We start from the raw sequence: 13642 nt of genomic DNA, 5'->3' as shown, positions 1-13642 counted from the left end.
GCTTTGCATTTTTTAAATGTATTTTCTTTCCTTTAAGCCTGTGGCACAATGTGTCTTCCCTTTAAACCCTGCAGTTTCCACTCTTGCTTTATCTTCAGTCCTTCTCTCTTGATATTAAATGTCTTTATGGGACCTTGGTTTTCATGATTATTGCTCCAAAAGAGCACTGGACATTTTACAGACAAGGGTGAAGTATGACCATCTCTTTCAAGTGAGATGGTTAGACGATTGCCTCTTTATAAAATTTAATCTTATGCCACTGGCTAGAGTATAATGCAAACCTCAAAGTTCAAAGATTCAGTTCATCTGTGAATCTGAAAATTTGGATATTATTAGGAAATAAAAACTACAGTTAGTGGCACATTCCATGCCCCCAAACCCTTAAAAGAATGGAAGCAAAAAGTTAAGAGAAAAGACTTGAGTGGCAGAGTTTGGACCCCTAGGGTCATGGGGGGAGGAAAAGGAGGGGAGAGGGGTGAATTGAGAGAGAATGAGAATAACTTTATAGGCTGGTAATTAGAGCATTACTCAAGATATGGGAGACCCAGGATTAAGTCTTTCTGTTCCACTGACTAATTATTTATCCAGGTGAGATTAAGGGAGCCTCATATTAGAATGTCACATAGCCCAGTGGTTAGAACACTTACCTGAGATGGCAGATCCCAGTTCAAATCTCTTCTCCCCATCAGGTGGAGAGGAGACTTGAATTGGGAGCTTTCCACATCCCAGGTGAGTTTCCTAATGAGTTAGCTAAAGTTACGATAGATTTTCTCCTCCCTCGTTCTTGCTAAAATCATATAAGGTACCAACTCCAAGAGAGGGTTCACAGCTAAGAATTGCTAGCAGACATAGGTGCCTCCCTTAAATACCTATCTCTATAAGAGGGGTGAGGCTTAACACCCCTCCCTTTGGTCAGCATCTCCCATTGGCTAGTTTAGGCGGCTCCCTGCCCAGCATACTGGCTTCCATGAATCAATCTAAGGAGCCCATCTCTTCTCATTCATTGTATAGGAGTCTAGGTGCCAAATTTAGGCTTAATGAATTGCAGTAATTTTCTAGGCATCTAAAAGTTAGGTGCTCTGATGCTCAGCATCATAATGTGTAACTTCTTTTGTGCATCCAAGACTTGCTGCTTAGCCATTGTTGCTCCATAATATATAAATATTCACAAGAATTCTGAGAGATCATGAAATTTCTGGAGCTTTCTTATTCTGCCTTGGAAATACTAATAGATCAAACTTTAAGTTCACCTTCTTTAGATACTGGCTGAAATCACGAAGTACAGTTTCATTATGCAAATGAAAACTAAATAATTTTTTAAAAATGCAGCCTTTTGGGTCTTCCAAAAAGTTCAGTTTGAGTTTTGGATGAAAGTTTCTATTGGTTCTATTTTATCCATACTTGGTTTTCCCCTCTCTGTACACTGCTGAATTACCATGTGTTCTAGTTTATTGACCTAGCATCTTACATGGTATAGACTAAGTGGCCTGCCATGAATCTATGTGGAAATGAACTGCTTATTTTTATCATAAATGTTGCCTATATTGAAGTGGAGAAAAGATTGGTAACCTTCTACAAGATCACTTCCACTTTTCAAAATATTTCATGTAGCTCTTGTCTGAGATGCCACAATTTTAATAACCAGCAAACAGATTCTGTATCAAGCTGCAGTACTTGCAAAGTGAAATAATAAAATCTTCCAATTGGTGGCATTGATATAAAATGTAAAAAAATAACCAAATAAACAAAAAAGAGAATACAGAAATTTTGGAACTGGATGTGAACTTTATGGCTTGCCTTTATTTCTATAGTGGTTCCAAACCAAAACCCTACATCTGAACATGTTGAAACTTGTAAAAGTTCTGATATGACTTTGAAATGGCAGTGGGGGGGTCCATCTCTACCAAATAGTGTCAATTAGCGTCTCCGTGATCATATGAATTTTACTGTACACAAAAAAATGTTTGTTGTGTTCTGACTATTCCAAGTAAAATGCCAATATGTCACACCAAATTTGCCTTACTCAGGTACAAAGATTTGAAAGACTATAAAGCTTGGCTTGGCGTTCATAATATCAAAGGAAAAGAAGAGAAACATAAACAGGTTCTGAATATCTCCCAGTTGGTGTATGGACCTGAAGGATCGGATTTGGTATTATTGAAACTTGCCAGGTTAGTTCTTAATATTGCTTAACTTCAAGATCTCTGGTTGATGAGTGTTTTCCCTGAGAAAGAACTACAGGTTCAGACCTCAACAATAGCAATATGGAGTATGTCCATATAGATTAAATTCACAGTTAGAGCTGGTCATAAAGAAAAATAATCCTTTTGGGAGGGGAAATAACAAAACCTTCCTCCCTTCCCCCACTCCACTAGAAAAGGGGATGATAAATTAAAAGAGTAATAGAGTAGGATTTTCCCCATCCAAATAAAATGGGGAAAAAAGGAAAAAATGTTGAAAACAAAACTTTTCATGGATTTTTTTTTTTTTTTTTGGTAGCTGAAAAGCCATTTTTCACTGAAAAATATTGATCAACTCTGCTCCCAGTGATATAATTTTATTGTTATCAGCTATCCTTTGATACGAGCATGGTGTCAGCTATCCTTTGATACGAGCATGGGGGGAAAGTCATTGATGAGACTTAAGATGGCTGAGGAGTCCAATTTGTACTCTACAGATTTTTTCCACATATGTGACAGGTTGCTTGGAGAGACCCCAACTGCTGACTGGGATGCTGTAAACTTTCCTTCCTCCTTTGCCGTTTCTCAGCCTCTTGAGAGAGATGATTTTCTTCTAAATAAGCTGAGGCTTGATGTATGTTGTGATGCCATTGCAGTCTGTTTCCAGCCAGCTCTTCCCAATTCATGGGGTCAATGCCTCCTTTCTTAAGATATGCTTTCAGGCTGTCCTTGTAGCATTTCCTCTGTCCCCCACAGGTCTTCTTACCGTGACTAAATTGAGAAAAGAGGACTTGCTTTGCAAGACAAGTATCAGCCATCTGCACACAATAATCAGCCCAGCAAAGTTGATGTTTCATAATCTTTGCCTCAACACTGGTGGTATTAGCTGCAGAGAGAACGCTGGGATTGGTACGATGATCTTCTCATCTAATACAAAGAATCTTCCTAAGGCAACGCTATTGGTACCACTCTAGACGCTTCCAATGGCTTCAATATGTCACCCATGTCTCGCACCCATAAAGAAGAATGGGGATGACTACTGCATCGTAGACCAAGACCTTGGTTTCTATCCGCAGATCTCTGTCAATAAAGACACAATGGAGCAACTTTCCAAAGGATGCGCTGACACAGCTGATCCTATGTTCGATCTCCACATCAAGATTTGCTTCTAGGATTGATGGCTATCAAGGTCAGGGAAATGTTCCTTGTTTTCCAGGGATTCACCACTGATGACAATTAGTGGGAGAAGGGAGGCAACATGCACTGGGGCAGGCTGGTGGAGTCTTCCCAATGTTGAGGGAGAGTCCTAGGCTGTGATAGGTGCCTGAGAAGAGATCTAGGGTGGATTGCAAAACAGCCCCAGAGTGTGTGAGGATAGCACAGTCATTACTGAGAGTCAGTAATAACAATCCTGGTGATCTTAGTTTTAGAATGAAGATGCCACAGATTGAAGAGAGAGCCATCCATGCAATACTCAATCCCAATTCCAGAGGAAAGGAGGTCACGAATAAGAATCAAGATTACAGCAAGATAGATGGAGAAAAGGGTTGGGGCAATAACACAGCCCTGCTTACCACCAGTAGAGATGGTGAACAGGTCTGTCTCTAACCATTATAGAGGACGATGGCAGTCATTCCAACATGAAGTAGCCTGAGAACACAAATGAATTTCAATGGTGACCCAAACCTAGATAGCACTTTCCATAAAGTTTCATGATTGATTGAAATCAAAGGCCTTAATTAGGCCAAGAAATGCCATAAACAATGGCTGGTGGTGTTCTCTACACTTCTCTTGGATCTGTCATGCAACAAAAATCATGTCGGTGGTGCCCTGAGACAGTTTGAAACCACATTGGGATTCTGGAAGGATGTCTTCAGCAAAAGGAAGGAGACAGTTGACAAGGATGCGAGAAAATATCTTCCTGGCAGTGGAGAGGAGGACAATACATCAGTAATTTCCACACATTCACTTGTCCCCTTTCTTAAAAATGGTCACAATATTGGCATTCTTTCGGTCAGGTGGAATTTCCTCATTAACCCAAATTCTAACAAGAAGTTGATGATGTTTTTGCATGAGTGCTATTCCACCAGCTTTGAAGACTTCCACAAGGAGGCCATCTGGGCCTGTCACCTTGTTGTTTCTAGTCTGAGTGATGGCATGCCAAACTTCCTGAGAAGATGGGGATGGGGTCAACAAGAGTTGCTATTACTGGATGCTGAGGAATGGACTTGATGGTGGCAGCTGAGACTTTAGATTTGCGTTCAACAGAGTCTCGAAATGTTCCTTCCAACGTTGCTTGAGGGCTACATTGACCTTAAGAAGGATGGAGCTGTCCTGAAATCACAAAGTAGTTCTGCCATTTGAATTTGGCCTGTAGATGGCTTTCATTGCTTGAAAAAAGCTTCTCATGTCATGTTGATCAATGAAACTCTGGATCTCCATGGCCTTTGCTTGCCACCACTGATGTCACACCATATCCTTTGAACTACAGCTTTTTTGGTTTTGCTGGTCGGAACATTCATTTTGCCAAGCTCAAAATGTGCTTCTCTTGTGATAAGTAAGTCCTAGGTTGTTCTCATCAAACCAATCTTGATGGCGGTGAGTGGAATATCCAATCGATTTCAGCACATGCCATGTAAATAACAGTCCTGAACTCCTCCCAATGTGTTTGGATGTCACTGATGGTGTCAGGTGGGTCAGAGAGCCTCTCAATGAGGCATTGGTGAAGAGTCTCATGACTGGCATGATTTTGAAGTGCCTTGATGCTAAATCACTTCTGAATTGCTTTCCATTGTTTACCATGTTGAGGTAAAACTGCATGTTCATGATTGATCTGACTAAATTATGGTCTGTCCAGCAGTCATCTGGCTCGTGTAATATGGACATGAGTCCGATCACGGGCTCTGATGATGACATTGTCAAGAAGATGCCAGTGTTCAGAAGTGGGTGTTTCCGAGTGATCTTATATTTGTCCCTCTGTCTAAAGGTGGTATTTGTGGTAAGCAGATTATGCTCCATACATTTACTGAAAAGAAGAATGCCATTAGTTAACTTTCACCTCTCCTTCTTTCCCAGTGGTGCCTTGTCAGAGTTCGGTATGTCACCCAACTCTTGCACTGAAGTTAACCATGAGGATAAGCTTGTCTTCCTTGGCTGCAGCAGTAAGAACGGTTCCTTGTTGTCTTAGTCATCTTCTTTCAATTGACCTTCATCTGCCTGATGGGTCTCATTTAGGGCAGCAATATTGATGTCATATTTTGCAAGTTTTCTAGCTATTATGGCAGTTCTTCTTTCAGGACAGTAACTGTTCAGGGAATCCATGAGAGTGCAAACATTCCAAGTGGCAAACTTCATTACTTTGTTTTGTATGTTCTGACTATAGGTAGAATGATCCCGCTGGACACAGCCATCCAGCCAGGGGGAGGGGGTGTTGAGACAGCCTATATTTAGGGCAACTTTTATAGCCCCTTCCATCTGCTCACCCTGAATAGGGGACCTGAAAAGGGCTGTTCAGTCATGCTGAATTTGCACTTCTGTCTCACAAGTCCAAGAGCAAGATGACCAATTCACACCGGCCAACTGTGTGCAGATTTGTGACTAGCGACTCCCAAAGATCACTGCTCCTGTCCCCACTACCACTCATTCATCACACAGGACTTTGTTAATGAGAGATGTTAATACCCTTGGCAGAGGCCTACTCATGAAAGCTTTTAATGTGAGGGGGAGCTGGTGCACAGGCGGCAATCTCACAAAACATGATAGGAAGGAGCCCTGAACCTGATGGCGGGAAGTCCAAGACAACAGGTGATCTCCATCCTGCTGCAGCCCTCATTCACTTTCATAACCGCAGAGAACTGACAAGTTCTTAAATACGCCTATTCTGCCATTGAGGTCTTGAGACATTTGGACCACACTTTGTCAGGAACCTCCCCTCAGAACTGTTCACCAAGAGCGACCCTATCAGGAGAACAGAACTTTGGATGACATAGTTCTCAGGGTCATTGAGACACATAAGCCTCTCCACTATAACAAGGTAATGGTACAAGGAAAGGGATATAATTTATAATCTTGTGATTAGTTGTTAATTTTTGTTTTACTGCTTTAGAGATTGCCTTAATATTCACAGTACGTGCCTGATTTTTCAAGTATTCTGACTTTTTGCTGGTGCAAAGAACAGTAGTTAGATTACATTTGTACCAGGAATTCATTGCTGGTGGAATTGACTTTGATTTTTGTGTCGAGTGCAAGGTCTCTCTTCAGGGGTTATGCTGGTCTGTTTACTAGCAGAACAGCTGAAAAGTGATGCATGTGTACTCAAAATGCACTAAAGAAGCAGCTTCTACTCTAGTCCCATGAAGTCTGGCATAAAAGGCTACATTTGTGCTGGCCAAGAAGGTGCTTACAGGTATGTGTTTATGTTAATCCAGCAGCCCAAAAAGTGGTGTGGATCAGCAGCTAGAACAGCAGTCACCACAGGGTCTGGTTTATGCATGTCGTTCACTTCTCAACTTAATGAGCATTCCATCAGCACAGAGCCCAAATTCTTGGACAGTGGTTAAAAATGCAAGTTCACCTTCTGCATCAACAGAAACAAATGCCATTTCTGAAAAATCATGCCCTTCATGTATCTTTCTTCCTGATAATCAGGACTAGAATAGTTTAAAAAAAACCCAAACGTAGAATGGTGTGTGGTTTTAATTTATAAAATAAAATAAACACTAGATTGTGAGATCCTTTGTACATATGACCTTACATATGCACCATCATAATACCATAAATGTTTATTCAAATTAAGGGTATTTCCATTATGCCTTAGTTGTTTATCTTTGTACAGAAAACTCAAATTAAACAGAATAAATGTGGTAACAGCATACAGGAAAGCTTTTTTGAGAAGTAACAGCTGCTTTACAAAAAGAGTTAAAAGGATTTTCATAAGAAAAATAATACAGAAAAATTGGCACTATTTTTAATTACCACTGTGAGCTATCATAGATCTTATCATTTTTTTAAAGTAGTTCAAAATATCATATAAGTTCCATTATATGTGCTCTTTGTTTTCTCTTTGCAGAGCTGCAGCATTAAATAATTTTGTGGATATTATCAGATTGCCCATTTCTGGATGTACCATTCCAGAGAGTACTACCTGCAGTGTTTACGGATGGGGATACACAGGATGTAAGAGATTACGTTTTAAAACTGAATGAGACAATATATGTTGACAGTCTAATTAGTTCCCATTCCCAACGTATTATAGGCAGGGCTAGTCGTGCTGGCTAATATTGAAGTTCTCCCAAACGTCCTATTATAAGATCTTGTTTTGAATTGCTTATAACATTGCAAACTTTAACTGTTTCAGATGAATTTTTCCATGCTTGATGTCTTCGTCAAGCTGAATATTTTTGGAGAATTAAGCCAAAAGGGTTCAGCTGTGTCTGTGAATGAGGCTAGAGAAAAATGCATTGTTTTGTGTATGTTTAAGAAAAATCTGGTGACATTTTCTTTGAGAAGCTCTAGCACCTCCATATTTTGGACCAAAAATTTTAAATTTGGCAGGGAGGTGTGGCCTTTGTGTCGGAGATGCTTCTTTAGTCATCCCTGTGAAAATCTGCTCGCATTGGGCTAAGTTATAAACTTTTGCAAAAATCGCAGTTAACACCTGTAAAGCGGACATTTCTTAGAGTTTAACTGGTAAAATCACTGAAGTCTCCATCAGCAGGGTACGTGGCTGAGCAAAGCTTTCCCTGCAGTTGCTGCTCTGGGCTGCTGGGGACGAGGGGTAGGCACTGGAACTGAGAGCAGGGATCCTGTCTCCCCTGTGCTGTCAATGCTGCCCTGCTGAAGGAGGAAGCTGCCTGATTTGAATGCAGTGGGGTTGGACGGGAGTAGATTAGGATAAGGAGCCTCGCGGTGGGCAGACTGGGACTAAAAGCTGCTGGAGTGTGAGGAGGGAAAATGGGACTCATAGTTGGGGAGGGGGCAAGACTGAGACAGGATGAGCAAGGAGACTGGCAGCTGGGAACCAACAGGTAGGAAAAATGAGGTGGTGGCAGGGAGGGGAGACAAGTTTGACAAATCACCAGGGTGTGTGTGGGTGGGAAAACTGGAACGGGCTGGACAAAGAAACCTGTACTGGAAACCAGTGGGGATGGGGAACATCAGGGAGGTGTCTGGAGTCTGGGTTGTGTGTGACAAAGACAGATCAGATGAGGAGCAAGGAGGGAATTGTGATGACTGGGCAAGGAAACCGGAGGCGAAGAGCCTAGAAGATTGGGCTGGGAACAGAAATGGCTGGGCAAGGAGACATGGACTTTAAGTGGGGGTGGCAGGGACTCTAGGACCGGGACTAGAGAGGGGTGGCACTAGGACTTGCTGGGCAAGGAGATTAGGACTGGGGTGAGGAGCCAACAACTGGGGAAAAGATAGGACTGGGACAGGTTGGAGAGGATGGGACAGAATGGGTTAAATTTGTGGGGAATGGGCAAAAGAGTCTGTGCCCACTAGAACGTGATGCCTGTCCTCCTCTGAGCCTGAAATGGAATCCACATTTCCTTTGCGGTCAGTATATAGCTGTGAAATCCACTGGCCAACTGTCCAATCCCCCTCTAGAGTTGGTGCACACAGTGGATGAGAAACCTCCCTCACTAACTGCAGCCCAATCTGCCGGCTGAAGCCATTGTTGATGGGTTTCTAAAAAGCCCTACCTTTGATAGGTAAATAGCAGGGTCCCCAAAGGATCTGTACTGGGACCAGTGCTGTTCAACATGTTCATAAAATATCTGGAAAAAGGGGTTAGCAGTGAGGTGGCAAAGTTTGCAGATGATTCAAAATTACACAAGGTAGTTAAGTCCAAAGCTGACTGCAAAGAGTTACAAAGGGATCTCAGTAACTGGGTGACTAGGCAACAAAATGGCAAATGAAATTCAGTGTAGATAAGTGCACAATAATGCACACTGAAAAAAATAATCCCATCTATATATATATATATATAATGATGGGAGTATGGAACAACTTTCATATGAGGAAAGATTAAAAAAGCTGGGTCTGTTCAGTTTAGAAAAGAGATGACTAGAAGGCGTATGATGGAAGTCTATAAAATCATGAATGGTGAATAGGGATGTGTTATTTACTCCTTCATATAACACATGACCCAGTGGAGACACAATGAAATTAATAAGCAGCAGGTTTAAAACAAACATAAGGAAGTATTTCACACAACACACAGTCTATCTGTGGAATTTGTTGTCCAGAGATGTGAAGGCCAAAAATATAAGTAAGTTCAAAAAAGAATTAGGTAAGTTCTTGGAGGATAGGTCCATCAATGCCATTTTGCCAAGATGGTCAGGGATGCAACCCTGTGTTCTGGGTGTCTCTAAACATTTGACTGCCAGAAGCTAGCACTAGACAACAGGGGATGAATCACTTGATAATTAGTCTGTTCTTTTCATTCCCTTTGAAGCATCTGGCACAGGGCACTGTTGGAAGACAGGATAATGGGCTAGACCACTCATTGGTCTGACCCAGTATGGCCATTCTTATGTTCTCTTTGGGCTTGTCTACATGGGGGAATTATTCTGGAATAAAATAGGGTGTGAATTTAAAGCACTGTAGCTAGTCTAGAATAATTCCCGGTGTAGACAGTTACTCTAGAATAATTGTGCCTTTTTCTGGTTAATCATAATTCAGAAAGAGGCCCTCTAGCTCTGAAACAGGAGTGTCCACATGGGCTGCTATTCCAGAATGGTTTATTCCACAATAGGTATTCTGATCAATTTCCTCATGTAGACAAGCCCTTTCTTCTTGGATGTGGGGATAATGGGTACAGTGTGGGACCTTGACTGCAGCATATTCAAAAAAGGGAAAGTGGAAAAAATCCACAGGTAAATGAATGCTGTTCGAGGGGGAAGAGAGATTTCAGCACGGTGTAGTAATAAGAGAAAGCATTATAGCAAAAAATATTAGTTGAAGATAATTAATAGGAGTAGTTTTTACTATTATATTATTATATAATGAAATAATATATGTATTATAGCAGCTTTCATCCAAGGATCTTGTACAGTTCTTTGCAAGGCCTAATCAATTCCTAAAAATTTACAAACACCCCTGTCAGTTAGAGAAGCTTTATTATGCCCATTTTATATCTGGGGGAACTGAGTCACAGTGTGATCAAGGGCAATATTATAGCTTCCCATATGTGCTTGCTCAGAGAACAGACAAGGGAGGTCCCCATGCTCTATTCCATAGTTTAAGTAGATTTCCACTCTACATGCAGTAGGAGAACTCTGTGGGCTGCTACTTCCTTTTTCTCACACAGATGGGCAGAGTCTTGGTTCTGAACTTCAACCCACACTGTGTTATCTAAAGTAGATGAACAGTGAATGGAGAGGAGGAATCTGTGCTTCAAACTCTCAGGGCTTGTCTACACTGCAATTAGACACCTGCAGCTAACCCATACCAGCTGACTTGGGCTCACAAAGCTCAAGCTGTGGGGCTGTTTTAATTGTGGTGTAGACATTCAGGTTTGGGCTGCAGCCTGAGCTCTGGGACCCTCCCACCTTGCCTGGTCCCAGAGTCTAGGCTCCAGCCCAAGCCTGAGCATCTTCACTGCAATTAAACTGCCCCTTAGCCCAAGCCCCACCAGCCCGAGTCATCTGGCCCAGACCAGCCACAGGTGTCTAATTGCAATGTAGACATGTCCTGAGAGTTTCAAGCACAGATTCCTCCTCTCTCATAATTTCTTCCCTAGGCTGATCTGAGGGTGGCACAACTGCATGTTGCCCTTTATTGAGGCAAGACAAAGGGTGAAATGCTTGCTCTGTTGCAGTCAGTGACAAACTCCCACTGATTTTTGTGGAGCCAGAGTTTCACCCAAAGTCTCAATCTTTACCATTGGTGATTTTTCCAAAGTCATAAAGCAAGTCATTGGTTGATTAAGGTATAGAATCCAGAAATCCATATTCCAGTCCTTTACTCTCATCAGTACAACACACATCATCAGGCATTATACATATAAAACTATTACACACACACCAGACATACTTTCTTACCTGTCTTTTAGATTTCTTATACTGGTTACAACAAAAACATACGTGTGTATTACTGGAGAGGATGGGAGAACATGCAGCTGATGAAGTGGCATAGATCCTTCTAAATGAAACAGTTACACTTATTGTTCATTTTTACTAAAATGTAATATAATTTGTGCACAAATGCTTGTTGCTCTTTTTCAATGTTAACATTTTTAACATTGTTTTCAATGTTAGTGGTTCACTTTGATGGCCTGCTACGAGTAGCAAATCTGTTTATTGTGGGAAATGAGAAGTGCAACCAATATCTCAAAGGGAAGATTACTGTGAACGAGTCAGAAATCTGCGCTGGGGCTGAGAGCAATGGCACTGGACCCTGTGAGGTAAAATAGCATGGCTATAGATAGAGTGCAAGAGTCTACAAACATCTGCTAAGGTGTTGCATGTTTCTTTATCAGTAATTCTTTCCTGAGATTTGCTTAATTATTCTCTCTGCATTTAATTTGCGAGTGGAAAGTAAACATGGATGCTATTTCAGTTCAATGCACATTGCAAACAAAGTGCTCTGTCTGAAAGACCCTTTTCTGCCACCCTTACTTGCATTGGGACAGTAATTTATTCCACAAGTAGTTCCTCTGAAGTCAATGGGACTATGACCCCAATCCAGCAAAACTCTTGAGCACATGTGAAGTTTACTTAGCATGGTTAAATCACATGCTTTGTTGGACTGGGGCCTGCTTGTGGAATAAATGCTATTAATTGTGAATAAGGGGTGGCAACATCAATCCCCTTGTGAGCAGCAGCAGTTTATTTGGATTGCCAGTAGGGTTGCAATCGGTTTAGCTGCTTAGCCAAGTGGGCACTTGCCCAAGAAATTAACAAAATAGGCCACTGCATTTTGATGTTGAAAGAGAGAGCTGTGAGTGGAGTGGAAACCCTTAGAGTTCCAACGTTCTCAGTGTAGAAGTCTCACAATCCGCGTGACCACTGCTGGGATTTAGAGTAGCTGCAGCTTTATCAAATCGATTAGATTCAAAATTTTGGGCAGTTTTAGTTGTTATATCATGGGACATATTTGCATTCATCCTAAATGGTGGCAGGGATCTTACCAGGGAAAAAAAGACACAGCAGATGGTAGCTCTGTTTCTAAGATAGAAAAGTGGAGCTTTGTGGGGGAACTTGATGTCCCTCAATTACAACCGGAGTCAAAGCTTGGGAGCTAAAGTCAGGGAGAGTCTTTAGGAAAGACAGTTTGGCAGCTGAGACGATGGGTGGAGGAGGCAACAGTCACTAGCATGAGTACACATTTACTTTAGATGGATAAAAGAAACTTCTCTCTGTGGTTGGATAAAAATAAAATAGTGGCCTTTTCCCTGCCCAAGGGTACCACCAAGACTTGTGGGAAGCAGGTCCTGTTTACGTAGAGGCATGTTAATGTGAATCCTCCATGTAATCATTTTGTTATAACAAAGTGTTTTCCTCATAATTAAACATTTGGTTCATTATAAATGAGTTCTCCTGAGCGTTAAGATATAAATGACACAGCTGCATAGAAGTCATCAGGAAATCCAGCTCTGCATTTTCCCCTGTAAGAAGAAATGGAGCACATTAATATTAGTTGTGAATATAACTGACGTATGGTTTCCCTCTTCCTGTGTTCACCTTGGAGCAGTCTCAATCAGTATGGATCAAACAGAAAAATAGAGCTACAAAATTAAGGGAAATTAAGTCAAATTGGCAGGTGAAACCCCAGCAGAAAATATTCACTAACCGGTCTGGTGGTTCTATAATAATACAAGTATCGTCTGTGAATTACCCTGCAATTAGCAAAAGCTAAGAACACCAGCTGTATTTGGAAGATGTCAATCATTGTTAATTCTCACGTGATCTTTAGAAAATACAAGGATAGTTATCATCTTTTATGCTTTAAGGCAGTATTTCAAGATTTGATGAAAACACCTCTAAATGCCCAATCCTGCAGCCCTTACTCACTGGCATCAGTGAATGGAGACTGCAGGATTTTATCACTCATTAGCTAATCATAAAGTAAAGAATATCAGTGCTAACTAAGGGCTTATCCACACGGTGCATTATACCAGAGGGGGTGTAAATTCTACTGTACACTAGTGTGTCATGCACTGGGCTGTATGTACCCTGCTGAATCACATGAAAAGTTCTCTAGTGCACATTAATATAGTACTGTGTGCAATGGGACTACAGTAAAGTGCCCTAGACAGCTTTTCTTATGTGCCAGCAGGGTCCACCCTGGCCAGTTAATGCATGATGTGCTAGTGCACACTGGAATTTACCTCCCACTGGTGCAAACTAAGCACTATGTAGACAGCCCTAAAACCCTGATCCAAGTTCACATGCAAAATTCCCATTGTATATGTAGAGCTTGGATTGATGCATGAGAGTATCACCCATTAAAAACAATGA

General features: G+C 41.4%; 1 protein-coding gene across 1 annotated transcript in view; it reads left to right on the top strand.

The window, feature by feature from the left end:
• Positions 1-13642, top strand: part of HGF (hepatocyte growth factor) — a 74807-nt gene that overhangs the window by 56037 nt on the left and 5128 nt on the right. Inside the window, exons 15-17 of the mRNA XM_067564545.1 lie at positions 2028-2171; positions 7249-7355; positions 11441-11586. Coding sequence (XP_067420646.1) covers positions 2028-2171; positions 7249-7355; positions 11441-11586 — 397 coding nt within the window. The remainder of the gene's footprint in view (positions 1-2027; positions 2172-7248; positions 7356-11440; positions 11587-13642) is intronic.

The sequence above is a fragment of the Emydura macquarii genome, unplaced genomic scaffold (genome assembly GCF_026122565.2).
Source record: "Emydura macquarii macquarii isolate MOO-44397 ecotype Brisbane River unplaced genomic scaffold, CSIRO-AGI_Emac_v2 contig_2636, whole genome shotgun sequence".
In the NCBI taxonomy this organism is placed as follows: Eukaryota; Metazoa; Chordata; order Testudines; family Chelidae; genus Emydura; species Emydura macquarii.
This window is presented reverse-complemented; position numbering and strand designations above follow the sequence as displayed.